At 42.8% G+C, this 26,636-nt stretch overlaps 2 protein-coding genes across 6 annotated transcripts in view; one reads left to right on the plus strand and one right to left on the minus strand.

Annotated features, from left to right (window-relative positions):
- Positions 1–23,723, minus strand: part of CUNH1orf112 (chromosome unknown C1orf112 homolog) — a 40,245-nt gene extending 16,522 nt beyond the window's left edge. For 2 of the 4 annotated variants that reach the window (XR_001597388.2, XM_016148624.2), the window contains exons 1-11: positions 23,563–23,723; positions 20,643–20,682; positions 19,448–19,536; positions 17,984–18,088; positions 17,386–17,526; positions 16,495–16,660; positions 15,004–15,088; positions 13,310–13,448; positions 8,950–9,030; positions 3,708–3,772; positions 106–254 (exon numbers count right to left, since the gene is read on the minus strand). Coding sequence is in view for 3 of the 4 variants with exons in the window: in XM_016148624.2 (XP_016004110.2) it covers positions 106–254; positions 3,708–3,772; positions 8,950–9,030; positions 13,310–13,448; positions 15,004–15,088; positions 16,495–16,660; positions 17,386–17,526; positions 17,984–18,088; positions 19,448–19,536; positions 20,643–20,682; positions 23,563–23,673 (1,171 nt within the window). In the remaining variant the exon portion in view is untranslated. Of the gene's footprint in view, positions 1–105; positions 255–1,352; positions 2,967–3,707; positions 3,773–8,949; positions 9,031–13,309; positions 13,449–15,003; positions 15,089–16,494; positions 16,661–17,385; positions 17,527–17,983; positions 18,089–19,447; positions 19,537–20,642; positions 20,683–22,630; positions 23,132–23,562 lie in introns of those variants that run through there. The other 2 variants (XM_036234673.1, XM_036234674.1) reach the window with 2 other exon arrangements.
- Positions 23,712–26,233, plus strand: METTL18 (methyltransferase like 18). 2 transcript variants are annotated; one of them, XM_036234682.1, is made up of 2 exons: positions 23,712–24,597; positions 24,908–26,233. In XM_036234682.1, exon 2 carries the CDS (start codon positions 25,105–25,107, stop codon positions 26,185–26,187), a length of 1,083 nt encoding a protein of 360 aa, XP_036090575.1. In that variant the 5' UTR covers positions 23,712–24,597; positions 24,908–25,104; the 3' UTR covers positions 26,188–26,233. The 2 variants fall into 2 exon arrangements, with proteins under 2 accessions (XP_036090575.1, XP_016004108.2); XM_016148622.2 differs by having other exon boundaries at positions 23,712–23,960.
- The last annotated feature ends 403 nt before the right edge of the window (positions 26,234–26,636 follow it).

Raw genomic sequence — 26,636 nt, forward strand, 5'->3', positions numbered from 1 at the left:
TCAAATACAATTTTTAAACCTTAAAAAAAACACAATTACTACATAGAGGAAGGCAACCCCTCATAATCAACGAGCTGGTCCAACACTAACCGCTTTGAAGCTTACCTAATTTACTGTCCAAAACCACGTGCGCGAACGGCTGGAAGGCGAGCAGCTGACTGACGAGGGGGTCCAGGGTCACTAGGAAAGCAGCCGCTATCTCCTCCTGCTGGGCTTGAGGGACCCTGGTGGCATACAGGCTTGGAGGACACTTGCTGGAAAGGGAGGGGACACTCATCAATGGCTAGCTTCTAATGTAGGAAGAGCTACGTACCGCAAACTCATGTTCTTCCAACAGTGAAATTATATTAAAAAGTAGCAAGTGTTTCATAAAACAAAATTCAAAGTACCAAATTAACACTGTAATTGTATGAAGGAACTTCAGAACTAAATAACATGGCTCTAATTCTGTAAAATTAAGAGTCTTAAAGAAATCTTTGGACTCTTTTCATGCATTTTAATACCATTTTGACAGTGATGTCCTTAAAAAATACTGGACATATATGAATCTTAAATAATCGGTAAAAGCATGTGAAAAGGTATTTGATAAATTCTGGCACAAAGCTTCTATGAAAAGTTGTTTTAAAATAGGTAGAACGCAGAATTCACTATGAATTTATGCTCGGTCTCTCAGGAGCAAGAGCTTACAAATGACTAAACTGTATATTCACGCTGAAGGAAGGTGCAAATGCTTTTTCATGGAAAATGAATGGGGTTAAAACCAAACTTCAATCAAAACCTGTGAGAAATGATATGCAGTCAATATTTTTTGGCATGTTATATTAATTGTGGCAAATTTGACAATACAAGAGAAAACCGTCCAGCAAGAGAGTAACATTTAAAAGGCTGCACTTAACACTTGAGGCCTCTGCAGTGTAGGCACCCATCTAGCAACTAGGAGTCACGTGACTGGCTCGCTCATGCCCTCCCCGAGCCTCAGGTTTTTCACTTGTGACACTGGCCAGAGTTGTGAGAACTGAGTTATAAGTGAAAAACACAAAATGTAGGTAATGAAACTCCACAGACTTGAACTACAGCTACTGAGCGAGAAAGTATGTTTTTCCATCCAATGCTGTATTTTTAATTTATCTGACAAATAGTTATTAAATGCCTACGTCTACATGCCACGTGCTGTTCCTGAATGCAGCAGTAAACGAAACACACTCCCTTTAGAACACATTCTAACGAAGGGAAGCAGTTAAGCAGGGGACCGCGTAACTACGCAGCACGGCAGACGCTAACCTGCTCGCCAGCAGCGCCTGGGGCTGCAGCGTTTACCCCGAGAGAACTCGCGGATTACAGTCCCAACCTACCCCCAGAGCTCGCCGCGAAAGAGCTCACTTTTATTATCATTTTCCACCACTCTAGTATACTGATAGTCTTTAGAAACAAATGGCATCATTCCATTTATCTGTTTTTAGTAGTTTGATCGCTGAAAATGTCAAATCCTTGAAAACGTAGCATTCCTATTCATGGTGCTAAATAAATGCTTTTTTCCCTAAATGGAAAAAGGGTTTTAATTAAGTGCTATGGGGAAAAAACAAAACAAGATAAAGTGGACAGGAAAACCTACTGAATTCTATTTGAGTACTGAGTCGTTCAAGGGTTTTGCCCAGCAAAGTCGCTGTATGGAGCACGAGCGAGACGGGGGCAGAAGCAGAGACAGCGTGTTGGATGCTCCTGCGCAGAACTCCGGTCAAGAAAATAACGGCGGACGGACTGGGTGGCGGCAGTTCGGTGGGTGGGAAGTGGCTGGATTCTGGACACACGTGCTGAACGCAAACATTTACGCTAAGGGGAACGGCAAACGGAATGTGCTCAATCAAATCAGACATAGGGTACGAAAGCAAGAGACGAAAGTCAGAGATGACAGCAAGGTTTTTGAGTCAGATCAGTCTGAACTGAAGACGCTGCGGAAGGAGATTCTGTAGGGGGTGTGGACAGAATGCGGGCAGACGAGAGTTTGGTTTGAGTGAACTCAAGTGCAGACATCCTGACTGGAAGCTGCATTAAAGGAGACATAAAGTTGTGAGACTAAATGACCACCGAGAAGAGGCCTGGGGCCCGGGGCCACCCAACTTAGAGAAGCTGGGGACCCACAGAGGAGGCTGAGGACGAGCCGGTGAGGCCAGAAGAGAACCAAGAGGGAGCGGTGTCCCGGGAGCCGACAGAAGGAAAAGTGCAAAAGAAAAGGTCACGTGGTGCCAACAGGCTACACGAGATGAGTGCTGGGACTGGCCGGTGGACACAGCGACGGGGCGGTCACTGGTGACGGTGACAGGGCTGCTTCCTGAAGGGGCGGAACGGAAAGCCTGACTGGAAGAGGTCCGTGAAGGGAAGTGCAGCTGACCCCTGAGCCCCGTGGGACGGGGTGGGGTGAGGTGGGCGGGAGTTAGGCGCGCTGACCCCTGCACAGTCAGAACACTGTGTATAAATTTTAACTCACCAACACCCAGAAGCCTTACCAATAACAAAAACGGTTGACTAACACAACTGTATTATTATGTAGTATGTGCTATATTCTGATGATAAAGTAAGCTAAAGAAAAGAAAATGCTATTGAGTCAGAGGACTAGGATATACGTTTACAACATTTACTGAAAAAAGCTCATGTGTCAGTGGACCTGAGCCGTTCGAACCCGTGTTCGAGGGTCGACGATCAGAGAGCAGCACAGGCGAAGCCTTCCAAGAGTTCTGTTGCAGAGAGAGGCGGAGAAAGGGGAAGGCGTTTGGAGGAGGACGCAGGGTTGAGGGGTTTTGTTTGTTTTTGTGTTGTTCTCAAGACAGAAAAAGCAGCAGCATGTTGGTCCACTCGTGGGAATGACCCAACAGAGAGGGAGGGAAGGCTGGCGACGCACGGGGAAGGAGGCGCAACCGCCAGAGCCAGGGCCCCGGGCATGAGAGGGCGGACTCGCGTGGGGGGTGGGGAGGCCTTGCCGGCCTTCACAGCAACAAGGGAACGTGCGACCCTGACGCAGGCAGGCTAGCTATGCCGTGCAGGGACGACACGGCAGCTCTCTTCCCGTTGCTTCCGTTTTTCTCAACAGCATACGAAGTGAGGGCTGATTGGCAGCAAGCAATGGGCTGAACTGCTGGAGACATGGGACGTTTGAAGAGGGCGCAGCATGGAAAAGTTGCCTAGGAAACCAAGTGGATTAGCGAGACATATAGGGACGGCTGTATAAACAAGCTGACAGATTCAGCATCGAACTAATAAGGGTTCTTCTGAGGTAATTGTCAATTTCACATGTCACTTAGCCCCTTTCTAAATTAGGACACTTCTCCGTAATTCATTTTTCCGAGATGGCATTAACTACTTCTTGACTTGCATCTCACAGAAATAAAGATTAATAAAAATTTTTAAAAATATGCCAATAGAAAACATATACACATAGATACAACGTCTTTTCTGCCTCTGGTATTCATCACACCAGTTATTCCTCAGTCACGTATAAGGTACTGTTAAAAACACAAAGGTAAGTAAAACTCACATGGAAACTATTTTTTAAAAACTGTCATCTCCAATTATTTTAAGCAATCAGATAAAAATTTACCATAAACATTTTGAAAAATGACTCTGATGTTTTATTATAAAATGATACATACTAAGCTGTAGCCTGGATCAAATGGCGCTGCCATATTTTAGTAACCTTATGGTATTCTTCTTACCTGTGTACCTGAAGATAAAGCTGGTGCAATGCGTAGCACGAATCGGAGAGGAAAGGAAGAAATTCCTAAAATAAAACAAGTCTGTTCATTCTTTGTATACACTGTGCCTTTCTAATACATATCTGCTCCCAAAGGCATACGAAAAACTGAAATATAATCCTGGATATGCTATATTTAAAAAAAAAAAAGATGGTTGAATGGCAATAAAAAGGATTAAAATCCTTTACTGTTAAAACTATCACCAACAAGACAATTCGCAGATATCATGTCCAGCAGACACGTAGCAAATGACTTTCTGTACATTAATTTCAGTCCTCTAAAAACTCCTATGATGTGTTACTATCATATCACAGAATAGAAGGCTGGAGCTAAGGTGGCAAGTAACTTCATCAAGTGACAGCTGAAACTAGCAAGGCTGGGTTTCGAGTACAGCTGTGACCACTCCACTCACTGCGGTGAAGCTGCCTCTTAGAACGTAAAGTAAGTTTCACAGTCTTATGCGACCAAAAAAAAAAAAAAAAAAAAACTAATTTTTAAAAATTAAAAATTCCCGACAGGGATTAAAAAAGGCATAACAAGGACTTCCGATCAAGATGGCGGAGCGTGAATGCTGTGCTCACCTCCTCCCACAACCACATCAGAATTCCAAATAATTACAGAACTGCCATCACTGAGAACCCCTGAAGCCTAGCTGAGCAGAGGTCCTGTAACTAAGGATATAAAGCAGCAGCATGGAGACTGGCAGGAGGGGCGGAGACGCAGAACAGGCAGGACCCACACCCACATGTGGCATTGAAGAATGGGAGAAATATCTCAGCTGCGAAGGTCCCTCGTGAGAATCGAGGGGTCCCAGTCCCATGCCAGGCTCCTCAGCCCAGGACCAGTGCCAGTAAGAGAAGTCCCCATAACTTCTCGCTGTGAAAACCAGTGGGATCGCGCCAAGTGAGAAGGAGGAATGCTGGAGTCCCAGACACTCCTTTAAAACAGCGGTCCCCAACCTTTGTGGCACCAGGGACCAGTGCTCCTATAAGAATCTTAATGCCTGACAATCTGAGGCAGAGCTGAGACAGTGATGCTGGTACTGGGGAGCAGCTGCAAACACCGATGAAGCTTCACTCACTTATCCGCTGCTCACCTCCTGCTGTGCAGCCCGGTTCCTAACAGGCCACGACTGCGGGTTGGGGACCCGACTTAAACTGCCCACACGCGGACTCACTTGCACACAGACTCACTGGCTCTGGGCTCCAGCACAGAGGCAGCAGCCCGAGAAGTGGAAGAAATGACCTGGACAGCTTTAGGGTGAGGGCTGGAGGGTCAGGGCTCAGGCCAGCTCTCAGTGCGGACGGAAGTGCTGGCAGGTGCCATTCTTCCTTTGTTGAGCCCCTGCCCACCCAGAGCAGGCGGCACCAAAGCTGACCTCCCCTGACCTCTCCCTTAACCTAGCTACACCACTGGCCACGCCCTGGTGATTCCGAGACCCCACCCCACCCAACCCAACTGACAGGCCCTGCTGAGCCTCTTTCAGTGGCTCCTCCCCACAAGCAGCCTGCCTCAGCTCACAATGCTCACTTTCTGAAGTCTCTCAAGGGTCCACGAACCCGAACAAGCAGCGGCTGGCCTCGACGCACACTGTACCTCTTGCTCTGCTACCCCAAGCCTGGCAAAAGCAGCGCCCTGTCACGGCTTGCACTGAGACTCCCATCAGGTAGCCCCAAACACTGCATACATGGCATATGTAACAGCCAGTCCTGACTTGGAACACAGCCTCAACTAAGTGACCGTGGGCCCAGCACAAGTGGCAGCTGGCCTCGGCCTGCATCGAGGTGCCCAGCAAAGGGTTCCAAGCCTGGCCCGAGTGGCATCCAGCCTCGGTTAGCAGCACAGCCTTTCCCAAGCACTTCCAAGCCCAGTGCAAGTGGCAACCAATAGGTTACTTGGTAGCTCCTAAAAGACAGCACCAAGCCGGGCACAAGTGCTGGCTGACTGTGACCTGCACCAGAGCCTGTCCAAAAAGATCCCAGGACCAACACACATGGCGGCTGGCTTCAGGGCACCAACTGACCAGCCCCACAAACGACGCACCTGAAGGGCAGACTCAGCGCTGCTGAAGCAACGCCTGGCCCATGGGGGCGGCACCCGCGGAGCGGCTCATCCACTGGGGGCACAGCCGGCCCTCACCTCGAGCCAGCCTAGGAGTCTGTCCCACCCACCAAAGTGTCGACAGTAATCGAGGCTCAACTACAACAGAGGGGCACACACGACCCACACACAACCCACACAGGAGCACCTGGCTCAGGTGATCAGGGACACTGTGACATGGGGCTCCACGGGACACCTACTAGAAGCCACTCTGCCAAGAATGAGAGAACACACACACACACACACACACAGGGAGGCAGCCAGAAGGAAGAGGGGGAAAACAACCCGTGAAAGGACAGGACAAAATTCCAGAAAAAGTACTGAACAAAACGGAAACAAGCAATCTAGCAGATGCGCAGTTCAAAACACTGACAAGGATGCAAAACAAACTTAGCGGAAGAACAGGTGAACTCAGTGAGAACGTCAACAAAGAGACAGAAACCCTAAGAAAAAATCATTCAGAAATGAGGAAAACAATATCTAAAATGAAGAATACATTAGATGAAATCGACAACAGACTAGATGAAGCAGAAGATCGGATAAACAATTTGGAAGGCAATACAGCAGAAAACACCCATTTGGAACAGCGAAAAGAAAAAAGAATTTTAAAAAATGAAGATGGTTTAAGGGGCCTCTGAGACATCAAGCATACCAACACTTGCATCATGGAAGTACCAGAAAGAGGAGAGCGAGCAAGAGACTGAGAACCTGTCTGAAGAAATGACTGAAAATTCCCCTCACCTGGCAAAGGAAATAGGCACATAGTCCAGGAAGCAGAGCCCAAGAAAGATGAACCCAAAGGGCCCACTCACACCAAGACACACCTTCATTAAAATGCCAAAGGTTAAAGACAAAGAGCGAATCTTAAAAGCAGCAAGAAAAAAGCAGTTAGTTATGTACAGGAGTGGGGAGATCTCCCATAAGACTATCAATTTCTCTACCTAGCAAGATTACGATTCGCCATCGAAGGAGAGAAAGAGTTTCCCAGACAAGAAAAAGCTAAAGGAATTCATCACCATTAAACCAGAATTACAAAAAAATGTTAAAAGGACTTAAGATCAAAAATATGAAAAAAATAGGGAAAAAAAATCTCACTGACAAACAGTAAAAGCAGATCGACCAACTATAAAGCTAGAACAAAAGTTAAAAGACAAAAATAGGAAGAGTATGCATAATTACAACAACAAATAAAGGGATATATACACACACACACAAAAAAAGTAAAAAATGACAAAACGAACATGAAGGGGATGAGTGAAAATAATGATTTTAGAATGTTTTTAAATTTAAGGAACCATCAACTTAAAACAGACTGCTATAAACATAGCGAGGTATATACATAAAGCCCATGGGAATCATAAATTAAACATCTATAACAGATATACAAGAAAGAGAAAGGAAATCAAACACAACACTAAAGACAGACGCAAGACTAGAAAGTAAGAGAACAAAGAACAGAAAAGAACTACAAAAACAATCAGAAGACAATGAACGGCATTAACCATGTAACTACCCATGACTTCAAGTGTCAATGGACTAACGAGTCTTTCAAAAGATACAGGTGGCTGAATGGATTTTAAAAAGACCCATATATATGCTGCCTACAAGAGACCCACTTCGAATCAAAAGACACAGCCTGAAAGTAAAGGCATAAAAAAAGATAATTCATACAAATGGAAAAAAATAAAAAGCTAGGGTAGCAATACTTATATCAGACAAAACAGGTGTTAAAACAAGGGCTATAACAAGAGACAAAGACATTTCATAATGATACAGGGAGTCAGTCCTACAAGACAGTATAACTCTGAAATATCTACGTACCAACGCAGGAGCATCTAAATATATGAAGCAAACGCTGAATGACATAGACCGACAAAACACAGTCAGAGTAGGGACTTTAGTACCCCACTGACATCCATGGGCAGACCATCCAGACAGAAACTCAACAAGGAGACAGTGGCCTTTAATGACATCAGACCAGATGGACTAATGGACATTCTTAGAGCATTTCACCCCACAGCAGCAGAATGTGCGCCGTTTCATGTGCACAGGCAACATTTCCAACACGGACCACGTGGGCCACAAAACACGTCTCAATGGATTTAACAGGACTGAAATCATACCGAGCATCTTCTCCAGTTACAATGGCATGAAACTCACCAGAAAAAAATGAAAAATGTACAAATACGAGGAGGCTAAATAACATGCTACTAAACAAGAAATGAATTAACAAGGTGGTCAAGGAAGAAATCTAAAGACAGCTTGAGACAAAAGAAAATAAAAACACAACCCAAAACCTACGGGACACCGGCAACACAGTTCTAAGAGGGACACAGCAATACAAGCCTGCCTCAAAAAAACAAGAAAAACCTCAAACCATTTAACTTTATACCGAAAGGAACTAGAAAAAGAACAGTTTCCAACGTGAATAGAGGACAGGAATGACGATCAGAAAGGAAGCAGACGCGTGAGGAGCCAGCCTCAGGGTCTGTGTACGTGTGAGCCGCAGGTCTGCCGTGCGCTGTGCCCAACTACAACAGACAGACACTGGGGCTCACCCTTGAAGAGGAGGAGGACAGGTACAGAAACGAACGTGGACGACAGCTTTTTCTTTTAAATATCTATTACTAACGATGCTTCTTTCACCGGCTGCTGTCAGCATCCTCTGCTCGTCTCTCCAGATCACCTGTCCTGGTGACTTACCTTTCTATTCGTCTATCTTCAACTATCGCTGCTCTCCTGACTCACGAATATGCAGCTCTTAAATTATAGTTTTAAAGGTTTGAATATTTAAACTTTAAAAACCTAATTTAAAAAACTGTAGAATCAACTTACAAACAGTATTTGAAGGCAAGGTGAATTATCCTCTGAAAACTGACTCATCCTTAAATAATTTCATATTAATTTTTTCAGATAACTGAATAAATAACAACGATGGCAACAACTTCAGTGATAGAGCAGATGCTCAATATTTAACAAGTAGCAATATGAATGTACTCTTGAAAAATAACTTCAAAAGACTTTCTGGCAAGAATGATAAAACAGGATAATTTATAATTTATTGGAGAGTTCACATGGACACATTATAAAAAATAAGCCTTACCTTAGTATAGTGCAAAAGAGAGTTGGCAAAGAAACGACACAATTTGAGTGTTTTCTGAAATAATCTGTATTCAGTATTATCCTGTTTCAAAAAAGAAAATAAGCATAATAAGAACATGAAATTAGCTAAACTTGTAAATGACACAGTATTTTCTAAAAAGGTCTCTGAATAAACATTTAGAGTGTAAAAATTCCCAAGAAAAGATATTCTACTCTGAATTGTTAGGAGCAATACAAAGACCAAATGACAATAGAGATATTTCAAAAAATTAAACTCCACATTAGTGAAAACAAATCTTCATAAAAGAAAAAGAGGAGATCATTCTGGGTTGATCTGAAAGAGAAAGAAATTTAAATACCTCATTTTTCTTTTCTATAGGTAGATCAATAGATGGGCAAAAGAAAAAATTCTCACAAACCAATAAAAGGATAATATATGAAACAAGCAAAAGACAGAACCTACAAACTGCCAAAAAACTAACATTGAAAAGAAACTAAGTACGACCTGATTACATTTGTTTAGAAGGGTAAGGGGAGAGGGCTGTTTGATTAGGGAAGATTTAAAACGGATCACACCCCCAGGGCTTGCGAGGAGGTGCAGTGACAGCAACTTTTACCACACAGGGAGCATAAAAGAGTACACTCGACAGTATCCTCACAAGGATACTCAGTAGCAGTTCCACTTCTGAAAATCTATAGGACTACTAACACAAGTATGCAACGCAACATTTTTATATAGTGAAAACTGAAATGAATGAAGTATCCATCAACTGGAAAATGGTTAAAAAAATGTCAAGATATACTCATAAACTGGACAGCACAGATCTATTAAAGAATCAAGTAGATAGTATCTTCATGACACAGTAAGCACTAAGTTAAAGTCAAAAATCAAGTTGCGAAACGATATGTATTAACTATTTTAAAATGTGGTGTTCATATTTGCTCCCTAACCCTGCAAAAATAAATTAAAACTGTGCCTGCGGTTCTAGCAGAGGAAAGCAGGGTTTCACTCTCCACGTCAGACATCTGTGCAATGGGTGAGGGTTTTCCGAGTGTGTATTACATTTGCAAGCTGATAAAATGGTGGGTAATGCCCAGACAGCCAAGTGCATGCAGGGGCGTCACCCCGCCTGGACTGAGATCCTGGCCCGCCCACAAGCACCACGTGATCTGGGGAAAAGTACTTAACCTCTCTAAAAGGCTGCAGTGTGGCTTATACTAAGGTCACTGTGGAATTTAACAGTGTCTGACACGTAGGCAACCTAGCTCAGTAAATACTGATGATGTCACTGAAATGTGTAATACATAGTATAATCCAAAGAGCTCTAAATTAGTACCATAAAATTATATCAAATAGATACATTGTCTTTAATTTTGAAAATTTCATATGAAATATAGTATCTTTAATGTTAATTGTTTGATTTCTTTCCAACAATATAGCAAACTTTAATTAAACCAATCGAACAGAATTGGATAACCCACTCATGAGACATGACTGTTCATCTCAACCAATATTAAAAACATTTGAGAACAGTCCATTTTCCTCAGCAGAAATAGGTGAGATGACACTTCACCTGTCCCTGACAGTTCTGAACATGAACTCACACAGTTCTGTGGACATGGAGTTAGAGGTGACTCCACACTGACCTCACACACACTCAGCAGAAACTGTATTCAGCTTAGATGTCACATAGCGAGAAACCTTCTGACTTCAGGACTGGGTTTCTACCTTTACTCCCCATGAGCCAACCCCAGTTCTCCGCATATGACACCATTCTACAGTTATCAACTTATCTGTCTCCCGAGATAGGCTGTAAGTTCTGGAGAACAGAAAACGTGACGAACTTAGCATCTAGCAGTACACTTTCTGGTGCATAGCAAGCACTCTGGAAATACTCGTTAAATGAATGGATGGCCACTCACAGCTTATCATGTTTCCCTACTTTAACTTTTTCTCTCTCATTCAAGGAGAAATTGTACCAGGTTTAAGACTCTAGCTTTCCATCATTACTAAATAGATACCAATTAAATCCAGAGCTTTTATTTTGACATTTGCAAAAATCAAGTGCACAACACAAATACTATCCCATCTTGAATTACTTTGCTATTTAAAACAGAAAGTTTGCATCCCCATGCCAACAAAGAAGGGGCTGGGGCATAAGCAAGGAAGACCATTTTTCAATGTTTCAAAATACTGAGTATCCATTCTTCCTTTAAGTAAAAGAATAATACTGATTAAAAACTAACTGCAACAGGCAATAAATCTAAGTATAAGCAAAAGATATAAACCTGTATTTATTTTCAGAATACAAACTTCTATTAGCAATATATAAACAACTGTAAGAATTACAGTGGAAATTAAATTTATATCAAAGAGCCTTACAAATAAATTTCCCTATCTTTATAGAAAAACTAAATCATTGGTGGATAAAAAACTATATAGTAAAAATTCCAATACAATATTCTCATTTTGAAAGTAAGTTTAAGATTTAACAAAGAATAAACATCTTGTTAATGTTATTAGCTGTTACGGACTGAATAGTTCTCCCAAAAAGATACGCTGAAGTCCTAACCCCAACACCTAAGAATGTGACTTCATTTGGAGATGTGGTCACTGCACGTGTTAGTTAAGATGAGTTCGTGCTGGGACAGGCTGTGCCCTTAACCCACTGACTAACGTCTTAGGTAACATGAGGACCCAGGGGGAGAACACAGTGTGATGACTGAGCCACGTGACAGAGGCCGAGGTGGGCGTTCCACAGCCACAGGCCAAGGAACGGCAGCGACCCCAGAGGCTGAGGAGGCGGCACGGGGCAGACTGTCTCCCGGAGCCTCTGACAAACACGCTGCCAACACAGCTCAGACTCTCCTCCGGAGATGTGAGAGGATAAATGTCTGTTGTTTTAAGCCACCTAGTGTGTGGTAATTTGCTATGGCAGCCCAGAAACAAATACAGGGATTGATCTATCCATAATCCTTCCACGAACAGCATACAACTAATTAAATCTAGTGGTTTTGTTTAGGCATTTCTGAAAACACTACCTGGAAAATTTTGTTTGATTCCTCAATAAATATCAACAGTGAACAGCAGGGGGCGTTGGTGATCGGAAAAGAAAGGAGAAACTACACAGACCAGGTCAGAGCGCCATTCCAGACAGTGGTCAGTGGGCAGCGCTGGTCAAATGTATCAGCTCCAAACAGTCACAAATACGGAAAAACATGAAACTCTGCTCGTAAGTCAGGGCTCTCCACACGTCACTCCCGCCCAGGACCCTCTGTCTCCTCTTACTGTCCCAGTGCCGGCGGGGGAGCCTGCGGTGTCAGGGTGCGCAGGAAGGACCCCGGGAAGAGGAGCGTGGGGCTGAGGACGAGAGGACGGACACAGGACACCCCGCTAACCGCCTCTCCCGTCAGCGAGGTGAGGGGAACCAGGGTACACAAAGGAGGTGGGGACGGGAGAAAGAAGGAATACGAGGGGAGGCCAGGCCCTTCCACGAGCTGCTCCGCCACCTCACCTACTGCAGAGCTCCTGCTGCCCACCCCCCCACCACCCCCCACCAGCGCCTGTCACTCCAGATCGCCCCGCCCTAGAGGAACCCTGCACAGCATCCCCCATGTCAGCCTGCAGAGCCACGACAGGAGGAGCTGTCATTCTAGGAAGAAATACTTACCTCGTTTCCCACTGCAATTATTACATATAACTGTCAGGACCTGAGGACCACTAACCCTTCACTCACAGGGCCTTATGAGTTAAACAACATTTACAAAGGGCTAATCTGAGACAAAGGGCACCAAGTATAAAATTGTCAAAGGAAAATGAACTAACTACAGTCCCCAGTAAGCATAACACAAACAGACTTTTAGAATATGATGTTTCTTATATGGGATGCCAATTCAACACTATAACTCTTTGAAATCAAAATAAATGTAAACATGTCAATTTTAAAAGAACGGCACACACACAGAGCTGGATGTGGCATCCCTGCAGGCTGCACTAGACTGGTGGAGAAAGGGTTGGCTGTGGCTGTACCGAGAGACCTTTGATAAACAGGACTGAGCAATCAGGTCCTTGGGTCAGGGCAGAACGGGAGGGCTCTGAGAACGCCTTGACCGACCAGCGAGGAGGTACAGACGACAAGCAGGCAGACTAGAGCGATGGGAACAGATAGGACTCTCATGCAATGTTCTGAGTGAGAAGTAATTGTGGGCCAAAAATAATCTCAAAGGTTGAAAAACAAACAAACAGAAAGCAAATGAAAGGAGTTAAAACCTTTCTAGGTAAACTCATGCAGAGATTCAAACGACATCGGTAACTGCCGAAGGCCGCGAGCCCGGTTAGAGCGTTGTCAGGCCACACTCACCTGCACGTCAGACTGGGGCATCTGCTCCGCTAACTGCAGACAAGACTGGAAGGAGAAGAGAATGTCTTCGCACAAGCTCGTGATGATATCTTTGTGTTTCAACTGACTCTTTATAACCGACTGGTGCTTCAGGCTCTGCCTAAATGAGTAAAAAGAAAAGAATACAAATCACCGCAAGGCACATATCATGTAACTCAGGACATAAAACTGACTTGAAGGAACATGTGAAAAATCAGAACACAAACATACTAGACGTGACATAATTAAGATGTGCTGACTTTACCTATGAAGCGGGTATGTTAGTTGAAGTTGCCAATTTTTTCCCTATGTAAAATATTAACTGAACTCTCACTATGTGCCAGTCACTCTGCTAGGATCTGGGGACAGAGATAGAAATAAAGACACATCCCCAGGCCTCCACCTGGAACTGTGGTCCAGCATCAGAGGGACCAGTAAATGGTAGGTAACAACAGCTGTGATAAACGCTGGGCCCGCAAGGCCGTGGTGCCACCAGAGCGCGCCAACCCAGCCTACTGGGCCCCAGGCTGTCGGAGAACGCCCCCGCGGGACGCAGGGCTTCCCCAGCGTGGAGGCCGGGACAGCAGCATCCGAACAGAGAGAAAAGCCGTGAAAAGGGACAGGGGAGTTTGCTACGTCTGAGGAACTAAGAGCAAGCGGATTTGGCTGGTGAGGAGGGCAGAGCCCAGAGAGGACTGGGTTGTTACTCTAAAGAAAACAGGATGGGTTTTAAGCACCAGAGTGACATGACCGGATTTACATGTTTACAAAATCAGTCTGAGTGCTGGGGAGACAAGGAATCGGAAGGGGACCGGCGGGGAAGACACTCGATGATGATAACGGTGATAGGGTAACTCGCCGAGCATTCACCGTGCCATGCAGTTCTAGGCATTTCACACTGATAAAGTCAACTCTCACCATATCCCGCCACGAAGGTGCCCGTTACCGCTCTGAGTTCCAGAAAAGCCCAGGGCTCACGAGGAGTCGGCTATCAGAATGGACTCGAGCATGTGGATATGACTCCGAGCTGAGACCTTAACCCCTGCTCTGGCACCGGTGGGCGACTGACTAACCTGGCGCTGCGAGACAAGCACCTGAGACCTGAAGCATCACAATGGCCTTAAGGTGTCATGCACGTGCGCAAAGCAGAGCTTCTCGGCCATTTTTACATCTCCTCCTGCATAATCATCTGATGAACACTCTGGCCACTCTCCCGAGGAGCCCTTCATAACGCTCCCATTCAAAGTACTTTATAGATGAAATTAAACTTGAACAATTCAAAAGCGTACAAAGAAGGGATTACATTCAGCTCTAACTGTAACCACTAAGCCTGGAAATTGGATACCTGAAAGTCTCTTAAACAGCCAAGTGGTTAAAGTTTGGTCTGGCCGTGGTCCATTACTCCAGAAGTACTAACTAGTTACAACCTTTTTCTTTTCATTTTAGAGGCAGAAGGATATAGAAGCCCAGTTTGGTTTGGGAGCCACACGTAGGATATCTGGATTATCAGACAGAAGGGTCATGGAACATCATATACACCTACATGAAATGTCTTAAATGCAATCTAAGAAAACTTATGAATAACTCAGATTTTGGATATGGAAAACATATTACAAATAGTAAAAAAAAAAAAAAAAAAAAAAAACCACAACAAAAACAGTAACAAAAAAACTTACTTAATTATAAATTTCCAAGTATTGGCATGAAATGCATGGTCCATACTGGAAATAACAGAGCAGATATCCAACAATGAATGAATAACTACAAAGAAAGATAACAGAACTCTTAAAATATCAAATGTCATAAGTTTCTCCTAAATTTAAAAGTATCTACTTAACAAGTTGACATCTGTTAAAATAGGCAGTAACGCAGTTTAAAAAAAAAAAATGTGTCAAAATAATTATTGAAAATAGGGGTCACACTTGATTTAAAATATTTATAAATTATGGAAATCAACTTCTGAAGTTCACACTTATCCTATGATCTAAATAAAACTATAATGTTTAGTGGAATAAAGTTGTGCTTTTTATAACTGAAATATCCTGATATAATTCTAAAGTGACGAAATGAACCTAAGAAAACCGAACAAGGAAGAACTAAAACTAATTTGCACTGTACTCACGTAAGGCTTCTACTCTATCTGTGGTAGGTGATTTGTATGGCCACAGTAACTTCCTCTCCGTGTCCACATTGTTGGCCAGTCCCCCTCCACACAAACTCTGGGCTTAGTCATGTGACTCACTATACCCAGCAGGACGATAATCAATGTGAGACCAGCAAAGACTTATAAAGTGCTTGCGTACTGGGCTTGCCCTCTCCTGCCGCTCTTGGAAATCCCGAGGCCACCATCGGGTGACTGAGCCTGCTGGGCAATGCGCTGCCCGCAGCTGGCTCAGCACCTCTGCCTCTCCCGACAGCCAGGTGTGAGGTGAGTGACTGCGTGCATGTGAGTGAGCCACTCGCCCTACATGAAACAGAGAAAGCCGCCCGAGCTGAGCCCAGCCCAAAGTGCTGACTCACAGAATCATAAGTAAATAAAACTGGTCGTTTTAATCCAATAGATTTGGGGTAGTTTGTTCCAGAGCAGAAGGTGCCTTATACACCGCACAAAACCACCCTACTCTCTCGATACTGAACTTATGAGCGCAACCTCTACCCTTAGAGTATTGCTTTTCAGACTCTGGGTCACATCCCATCAGTGAGTGACGTCAATTCCTCAAAACTTAAATAAACTAGGATAGAGTCTGAGACATGTAAAACGTATATTTCATGTATAATAAATGTGGTGTGTTATACACATTCACAATCATTCACATACACATGCATGGCTTACTATGAGTTATGGTTTCAAACTCCTAAAGCTACTGCCTCCCCACCGAACTGCGTCAGAGGAAACAAAGTTGCACACCTCTCTGTTAATCAGCATGAGAAAATCACCTACCACCAACACAACCTGAATATACAGATCTAATGTCAAGGCATCAAGTAACAATCCTAAATTATAAAATTTTAAAGATTAAAAGCTTATCTGGTAGGATTTTTTTCTGCACAATCAGTAAGACATCATGGACCATGAGAAACAATGTTAAGTTCAATAGTACACAGTGAGACGTACAGTTTATAGTCAATGCAAATCACATACTAAGCAGCAAGTTTTCTTCACTCACCGATCACCATATTCAAAGTGCCATCGCTCACGTCTAGCAAAGGGCCCACGCACACCATGTCCAGCAGTCCCATTAGCTGTTTTTGAAGAGAATAGGCCTCCTTGAAAAGGGCCTGCAGAAGGTCTGAAATGAGGTGTAAGCGCCCAGAATAGACTGATTCACTATTCTGCTCACAAAATGAGAGAAAAAGCAAATCATAAACAGCTCAAAAGCCAAATTTACTTTAACTCATACTGAGATCATAAATTTAATTTTTTACTAAATCACATATTCATTAAACAAATGTCTAGTGAACATCTAGTATATATCATGTGCGTCAAGAAATGCAAGCATGTATCAAACAACTTCTGACTTCCAAGACCCTGCAAATAAAGAACTGAAAGGGAGATAAATGACATTAGGTCAGGTGCATGGCATGGTAGCACCCTATCCCCAGAGAAGCATGAACTGACTAGGGATTTTCATTCACCCAATAAATAGCAGTATCAAAACTGCCTGTGACCTACAAATCCTAGGCTTTAAAGTTGCCTCAGGAATGCAGAGATGAACTAACATTAATGTCCCTTTACAGGCATCTAATCACTAAGGAACTCATGTGATTCACCAATGCCAGAGCAGAACTATTTCCGGATCCCTTTCACTGGACACAAATACATATCACTTTTTTTGTTAGAGAGAGGAAACAGGATAAAACAAACAAATGAAAGGCAAAAACCCACCTTTTATCACTTCCTTATAACCACTTCTGTAAAACCATGTTCTTAGTTCTATGGCAAAGTCTACTCCAATAACACAGGCTAAAATGTGAAATCTTAAGCACAATACTCTTTTACTCGGCCCTTTGCCCATGGATTCGAGCCCAATTAAATTGTATTTAGACCCAGCACTGACCTTACAGTGTTCGAAGGTACTTTTAATTACATGTAGGACTGAGGAGGGGAGACTCTGAATATTTTCTAGAATGACGGATTCCTGTGTGGCACACACATGCTGAACACATCCTGTAAGAGCTCCGATGACCTGCACCATTGTCTGGAAATAAGGAAAGACATTTCATTCAGAATACATGTTTTTTTGTGCACCTAAAAAGTGTCAGACAGCATGCTTGGTGCTAGGGAGACAACGGTGAACACAATGGACACTCTTCTTACTTTCATAAAACTTCAGTCTATCAGAACTACAAATACTGGGACAACTGGCTTGCCACTCACACCCAAGAACATGGCAGGCATTCCGCATGTAGGCTTTAAATTACAAGCGGTGCATGCTATCTTGATTACTTATCTTCTTTTAAGAGTTTAGATGTTTATTCAGCAAAAAAAAATTGTTTAAAAAATTCAGAATTTGTTTCTGTATTCATATCTTTATTTCTAAACTTAATTCCAGGACTGGACCATTACATAAAAAATACAAGGCTAATTAGTATTGGTATTAAAATTCTCACACTGTTTTTTAAATTGTTTCTCCTTTTCTAATACATCTGACTTACTTGTAAAATATTCCTTAGAGTGGTCTGGATTTCTAAGTTCTGGCTTGACAGTTCTCTGGCTTGGCTGGTTAACTCACACATCATGTCATCAAATAATTTCACAGTCTGTGAAAACAAAGCAGATTATAGATAGAAATAGACATCACTAGAAATCTTTTTTAAAAAATCAGATGACTTTTATTTTGCATCAGTTAACACCCTTGGGATATTGTCTACCTTAACAATTACAACCTAAATTCCTAAAAACATATATATGTTATACATGTTAAAAATATATAATATAGATAATATTATCAGTTATTCTATAATACAACTTTTTAAAAAATAAGCCCTCAGAAATAGACTTATGTTCATTTCTGTGTTTGAACCCATTTAATAACATCAATTAAAAAATCATTCCAAGCTCATTTTTCTGGTGATGTAACAAACTTAAGTGCTACTCTTTACATAATAAAAGGTGACAGTTTTAACCAATCAACATTCACATGGGCATTTACAAAGGTAGTTTCTGGTAGTGGCGATGCATTTGTGTATTGCCTATTCACTTGTAACCAGTTCCCCTTTTCAACCAACTCAAAATATACTTCCTGGGTTAGAGGTACAGTATGTGACCTTGGCACTAAGTTTTTTTGTCTGTGAAAAGTCAACCGTCTTAAGATTTTACTACTAGGATCTTTCTAAACAATTTAAATGCTCGAAACATTACAAGAATAAATACACAGTCAACACAAGGTAATTAGAGGACAATGTTTCCCACAGAACTGTTTTCATCTGTACAGTAGCTGGACCCTTTTCTGGTGGTCAAGAACAATTCTAAGAAACTTTTCTGAGAATAATCAAGTGAATGAGTAAAAGAAATTCTGAGAATTTCCTGCTTCAAAGTTAAACTCTGAAGAAATACATTCCAATACGAGAATGAGTTATCATAAACAAATCTGTTTCATTTTGGCACCAAAATACCTTCACTTCTCTCAAAAGCCTGCTTTTCAGAGAAAAAGCAGATCATATAGCTAAAAAGTAATGTAGTCTGTAAATATAATGTTTTTTCTTAGTTACTTGATTTCACCACTATTCCAGCCTCTTTTATTCTATGACTTCTTTATTACATCTTGGGTCCATTTTTCCAGATTATGTAATTTAACAATTATTAATAAACTCTACAGAGAACACATAAAGTGACTTGCTAACTCTATCACCCTTCCCAAGTTTTAATATCTTTAAAATACAAGAGTACTTAAAATTAACTATAAGTTGAATTAGTGAAGGATTCATACTATCTGAAAATATGTTTTTCATCACTTAATGATTACTGCAACGCCACCATATTCTCAATGTGAGAGGTCCATTTTTTGCTATTTTATCTGTATTTCGAATATGTTTGATACATTTTTAAAAAGGTCCACAATTAAGAATGGTCTAAAACTGTAAATTGTAAGTCTTTATAACCTATATATAGTACTATACCTTTGGCAGCACTTGTGAAAAGAAAGTCTGTTCCAATGTCAGGTAGTTCATATGAGGTAAAAACATTTCTACAATAATTTTCAGAATTTCTATAAAACAAAATAGTAACATATTTTGTAGGAATATTAAGTCACATCAGCTAATGAAGGTCACTGCTCTTTCCCAATGTGAGACTAAGCACTACTAATACAAAGTACTGTAGTTCCAAACTCTACTTTCTATGTAGAGAAACTATTAAGTAACTAAAATAATAGCAAAAAAAAAAAAAAAAAGGAAAAAGGAAAATGCATCCAGCAATTGAGGACCAGTTGAGGACCAGTTAACGGATATGGGTACATCTGCGATCATTAAAATGATTATTACAGATTTAAAACCATGAAGAAATGTTTATGGTCCTTCAAGATTAAGCAAAAAAGGATCCAAAATAGCATACCAATTTTAATATAAACATGTACATACAAAAAATAACAGTCTGGCAAGAATATACAGAAATGAGATGAGAATGTTCTCTATCAAAATTTTAACCATTTCAAATCAATGGATGTTTTACTGTCTTGTTTTTCTGCATGCTTCAAATTTTTTACAATGAACATGTACGATTCATACTCAGGATAAAAAAATTGTTATTTAAAAAAATTAGACCCCAACAGGCAACACAGATTCAAAATTATATAAAAAATTATGTTCCACAACCAAGTGAAATGTAAATAGGACAAGCTAACTCAAAATATATGTAAACTCTCAACCTCTACTATCTCTCCTAAGTAGATCACATCATGTACTAATTGAAGATGGATAAAGATGAGAATGTCAGCTTTTCCAAATGACAAATTAGTTATCGATCAGCTTTTTGTAACCTGGAAAGCATTTTCTAAATGATATTTAACACGTTAGGGGATGAAAGTTAAGTAGCTGCAAATTATATGTTTAACCACAGTTTAAGAGCTAACATTTAAAGTTTACATGTGCTTATACATATATCACTAAACAGAACATGTTTACTGTCAAAAATGGAATTTAAAACTTTAAGTATTATAATGAGAAGGAATTTGGGTATTTTAAGTAACTGAAGGTTACAGAGGCTGTAACACTACAATAGGAAAAGATTCAATTTGAAGAGAATATGAAGCTTGAGATAAGTATGAGACCTTAATGACATCGAAGTAAAGCACACGATTAAGATAGTTTTACTTACGAATATGCTCGATCCAGTTGTCAGAATGTTGATACATGGAGTAAAATGATTAAGGAAGATACTAGTTTCACAGTAACAGAATATTCACTAGTGAGAATAAATTTTAAAAAGGATCCTTCTTGACGTTTAAGCAATGATCCATTAAAAGACTGAAATTAGATTCAAATTACTGGCTTAATTTTGCTGTTAAAAAGTTAATGTTTATTAGGTAAACAAAGAGTATTATGAAATACTTTAAGGAAATCTTTTCAAAGTTGCTCAGGGACAAACCTGCCTTTTCAAGCTATGTACGGGCATGAAATTACTTTGACATTCGAAAGAGTGCTAGGATAAATCATGGGTTTCTGGTCTCTAATACAGGCAAGCAATTTCTCCCTCGTCAGTATTTCTATAGTACTTTATCTGTACCCATCTTAAGTCACTCACCACTTTCTATCTGTTCCTATCACTTGCATACCTTTTAAACCTTATCACTGAAACTCTTCTGCACATAACAGCTTACAAAATGTGACAACAAATTATTCTAACAGCAATCATGTTATAAATTATACACCCAGATATCAAGAACTGTCAGAAACGTTATACTGTAAAAACAATATAAAAATCATTAAAGAATGTGTCGACAAGAAAAAGTGGATAACCCTGTAACCCCATCGGAACTAACAGAAGAATTCAGTTTTCTTCTGAAATCTTACCATTGCATATGTGCTTTTCGCAGCAGCATTCAAAACGAGCTACAGCCATTAACTCATTCGAGTCCAGTAGGATAGACTTTGCCTTACGGAAAAATTTCAGCAAAACTTAAAAAAATACTCTAGTCTCATCCAAAATGAAGTATGAGCTATGATTATGAAGACAAGCAGGTAAAGACTGGAAAATACGTAAGATGCAAAATATGAAAATAATTGTTTCAGTGATGAGACTGGATTTACTGCACACTTCAATTTGTTGAGAACTGTTGAAGATAAAATACTACTAAAAGCTAAAAAGAAATATCATCTGAAGAGCCTTCCAGGCATTTTTAAAAAACAATATTTTTGCCCTTTGAATGCATAGTATGTGCCAGGCACACGTGAACTGCTGGGTAACACAGTTAAAACAAAATTTCTGCCTTTATGAACTTCATCGTTGTGAGGAAAAGTGGAACATGAACAAAGCAAACGAGACAATTTCTGTTAATGATAAAGTACTGTAGAAAACTGAGCAAAGCGATAAAAGTGTTACAGGCTCGGTTTGGGGGAACGACCTAAAATTGAAGGCCCTGAAAAGGGCCAACTGAGGTGACAATTGAGCTAAGATCTGAATGAAAGTACCAGAGGCTGGGAGGAGAACAAGCTACACTGAGGGACCCGCAAGCCTGAAGACCTTGAGGCAGGTGAGCTCCATGTACTTGTGGATAGAGGTCAGGGAGCTAGCAGGAGAAAAGGGCAAGGCTTAGATCACAGGAGGCCTTGAAGGAAAGTGTGGATTTTATTCCTGATTTGATAAGGAGACTCTGGGGGAGGAGGGAGTCTGAGTAGGAAATGACGTGATTTGCTTTTCACTTTGAACTTTACTTGGAGAACGGATTGTAAAAGGACATGAGTAGAAGCAAGGAAACTATTAACAGTCCAGGTGAGAGGTGCTGTGGGGTTTGGAATAGAGTAGCAACAACTGGAGATGGAGCTGGAGCTAGAGGATGGATTCCAGATACTGCTTGAAGTCAGATATAAGAGAACGTACTGACTGTATAGGTTTTGGCTTGTGAAGCCCTGTATCTGGATGGAGAAAACGGGTGTGGGGCTGGGAAGAACAGCTTTGGGTTCTTCTGAATGTTAAGTTTGAGATGCAAAACCAGGGGGGAATACTGGCTTTCAATTACTGAAGTCCCCCTAGAAGTCCGAGGGGAACAACCACCATGTTCCTTATCTTTGTTACCCCAAAGCCTACCAAGCCTACCGCTCTGCCTGATACCTACTAGGGACCTGGGACATGTTTTTTGAGGATATTTTGTTTCCCATGTCGAAATCCTTGGGAGAGCAATTCCGCACCTGCACGACTGCAAAAGGGCTTTGGTACTTCGAGGGATTTTGCTAATAATGCCTAGGTGAATAGCTTCCATGTGACAGTCATATCCGTACTTGACTTTATAAAAATTACTTGTGCAGTGTTGGGCTCTCAAGCGAAGGTCACTTTTTTTTTTTAGTGTCGTTTTATGTTAAGGGCGAGCTCGAAGACGTAAAGGATTTCCTATCATAAAAGGCTAGGCCTCCGGGCACATTTACGACCACGAGGGCACGAGACGAGAACGGCCTGCACCTGGACGACGCAGGCGTTCCTCACGTACCTCAAACCCAGCAGATGGAACGCATAACCCGTTAGCGACTCCTCCTAGGCCGCGATAAAGGAGACGTGGGAAAGGGGGAGGGGAGAACGCTGTCACTGCACATCTTGTACAGACGCGGCACAACCTCTCATTCTCTCGGCAGCGGGAAGGCACCGTCACGCCCACCTCCCGTGTTAGACATGGCAGCAGCGCCGTCCCCGCCTCGGCCACCTGTCGGCGTCAGGGCTCGCCGGCCAGCGCGCGCCCGAGGCCCGGCCTCCCCGCTTCTCCCGCGCAAAGCGGCTGACGCCTAATGCACTTAACGAGCACAGAAACCCTCAAAGGCACAGGACCGCAAGACGACGCCACACCCACGGTGGCAACCGAGGGCCAGAAGCCCTCCGCGAGCGCCGAGCCGAGGGGTTGCGTCGGCCCTCGGCACCCCGGGCTCCCGCCGCCCCCCCCCCGCCCCTCGCGGCCCCACGCCGCTCACCGACGAGGAAGGGGCGCGTCCTGGCCGCAGGCACGCGCCGGCGGGGGCTGCAACGAGGCCGACGAGCAACGCCGCGACAGCCGCCGCGCGACCCCCCGCAAGCGAGTGACGGCGAAGGATATGAGGAGGCGCGGCAGCACGGACGGCAGCTCCCGGCGGCACAGCTCCCCGGGCCAGCCACTGAGCTCCTCCAGGAGCCCGGCGCTCGCCGGGACCGCGCGCTCCTGAGACATGCTGCTTGCGGCCGCGGCGCGACTCCAAATAGTCCCGCCACAGCCGCGGCCGGAAACGCCGCCGTCCCGGCGGGCCTTGCGAGCGCTCCGCCGGCTCCGGGACCATAGAGAGGAAGCGCGCCGGGTCCCTCTGCCCCGTGGAGGACTCGACTCACTGGTACGCGCTTGCTGCAACAGGGGATCCGGCCGGACCCCGGTTCTCCGCGCGGCGGGCGTGGAACTCGCCGGGCTGCGAGCATCCCCCGGTCTGCGTGGCTGTGAACGCTACGGTGAAGCGCTTTGAGAAGGTGAGGGCCGGAAGTCCCCAGATTTGCCACCCTCCGTCCCACGCGGCTTTAAGATTGCAAAAGGTGTGGTCGGGTTTGACCTGGGACCTGCAGCAGGAAATGACCACAGGCCCCGCGGCACGGCAAGGTAGAAGGGGACAGGTTCCTATCCACTTAGCTGCGTGACCCTTCTTCGTACATCTTTGTAATGGGAGCAAGACCCCACCTGCCAGGTCTGTTGTGCGAAGTGAAGCAGAGAGCGTACATTACGTGTCTTGCACCGGAGGTCCAGAGAAGAGTCTCGATGAAGTTGCTTCCACTTTCTAGAGGCCTCGCCGAACGGTTCAGGGCCGAGTGAGTGAGTGAGTGAGTGAGTGTGTGTGTGTGTGTGTGTGTGTGTGTGTGTTTGCTCTGCCTTATTTCGTATTCGCTCTGCTTCCAAATGAATCTTCACTAATAACCCCAAAATTACCCCCACGGACGTACACTGAGGGCTGCTGGTCTCCACCGAGCACAGTGAGGACATTTGGGTGAAGTGACACCCGAGCACACTCGTGCAAGTTTTTAAAGGGCGACTCATATGCCAAAATGAAGTCATGAACTCCTGTTCCTTGAAACAGGAGCAGACTGAAGAGAAGAGATTCTGACAGTTTAGCAGGTAAATATGTTTGGGCAGGGTCAGGACGGGTGAAAGACACATCTTAGCCAGGCTTGTCATTTCCTGCCCGGGAATTTTGGACTTCACGTTTTTCCTAGTTGTTTTATTCGCTTTTACACTCAATTCTCTTCTCCAACTTTCAAACCCCGAAGGGAGTGCGTGTGTGTTTCCAAAACTCTCTATCTCCCCCTCCATCGCAGCTTTTACAGAAAAAGCAGCTGTATTGGAGGGAGGGGATGGGGTACTGTTTAATATGACATTTTAAGAAAATGTCATTTTGCTTTTTAATAGCAGTATTTTTTTCCTCCAGAGCTAAATTGAAAGAAAAGACCTCTAAAAAGTCATTTGAAAACATCTGTAAATATTCATGTATAAACCACTAAAGAGAAATTGACCAGAACGAACTTCTTGAATAACTGAGACAAGTGAACGTGTGTGTCATCAGTTCTCTCCAGAAGCTGGGGATCTTCCCTTGAATTTGAGGATTGTGAACATTTAAATAAGAGGATGACCTTTCGATTTAATTTCACTATAGAAGACCATGTGGAAAATGAATTAACACCCCTTAAAGATGGAGCTTTGACCCTGAGTTCCTCAAAAGAATCTTCAGTCTCAGAAAGTCAAACGAGTAAACACAGGGACCAGTCGCGGGAACATAATTCAGTGGGAAATGCAGCTTCCTCTCAAGACACAGACAACTCACGTGCCGCAGCCAGCAGTTCAAGTAACTTGGAGCTTCATGAAAAACAGCCATGCTCGGGAGTTGCAAAAGAGCATGCTCTTCCGAAAGATGTAAAGAAAGTGTTAGAAAATAAAGTCATAGAAACGTTACCGGGTCCCCAGCCCGCAAACATAGCAGTCGTAAAAACCACCTTGTTGAAAGAGAACTTCCCTGGAGAAAACGTAGTCTCAAAAAGCTTTTCCTCTCACTCTGATCTTATTACGGGTGTTTATGAAGGAGGCTTAAAAATCTGGGAATGCACCTTTGACTTCCTGGCTTACTTCACAAAGGCCAAAGTGAAATTGGCTGGGAAAAGAGTGTTGGATCTTGGCTGTGGATCAGGGTTGCTGGGAATATTTGCACTCAAAAGGGGGGCCAAAGAAATTCACTTTCAAGATTATAACAGTATGGTGATTGATGAAGTAACCTTACCCAATGTAGCGGCTAACTCCAGTTTAGAAGATGAAGAAAATAATGGAAATGAACCAGATGTGAAAAGATGCAGGAAATCAAGAGTAGCACAAGAACTATGTAAATGCCGGTTCTTCTCTGGAGAGTGGTCTGCGTTTTGTGAGCTTTTACTAAGCGGTGAAAAACTGTTTGAGAAATACGATCTCATTCTCACCTCAGAAACTATTTACAATCCGGATTATTATGGTACTTTGCACCAAACACTCCATAGCTTGTTAGATAAGAATGGGCGGGTGCTTTTGGCCAGCAAAGCACATTATTTTGGTGTAGGTGGAGGCATTCACCTTTTTCAGAAGTTTGTAGAAGAAAGGGATGTATTTGAGACTAGAACACTTGAAGTAATTGACGAAGGACTAAAACGATTCCTGATTGAAATGACTTTTAAGTCCCGTAGTTAATGTCGACTGCGTGTCCTAAGTGAAATAAACGGAAGAGCTAAACACATGTTCTGAATGTTTAATTTCTGCTTTGCTGTTTTATTCTGAAATCAGGATTTGATGAAATGTGATATTACTGAACACCTGTTAACTAGACCCTTGGCACAGTATCTTGATTAATATTTGTAACCTTATGAGGTCAATATCACCCCCATTTTGATAATGATCATAATAGCTAACAGTTTTCAGCACTTAACTAAATGCAAAAGAGCTTTATGAAGAAAGTCATTTATAATCAAATAATTTGTATTTCATTGTAGCTACAGAGAAGACTTGTAGTAGTTAGATGTTTATACCTAGGGTACCGTTACTATAAATGCCACAGCCACAATTCCAGACCCACCTAAAAAGGCCCTGGGAGCTGGGTTGGCTAACAGGAAGTACAAAAGCGTTGGATAGAGTTTCATGAC

Source organism: Rousettus aegyptiacus, unplaced genomic scaffold (assembly GCF_014176215.1).
Source record: "Rousettus aegyptiacus isolate mRouAeg1 unplaced genomic scaffold, mRouAeg1.p scaffold_m13_p_17, whole genome shotgun sequence".
Taxonomy (NCBI): domain Eukaryota; kingdom Metazoa; phylum Chordata; class Mammalia; order Chiroptera; family Pteropodidae; genus Rousettus; species Rousettus aegyptiacus.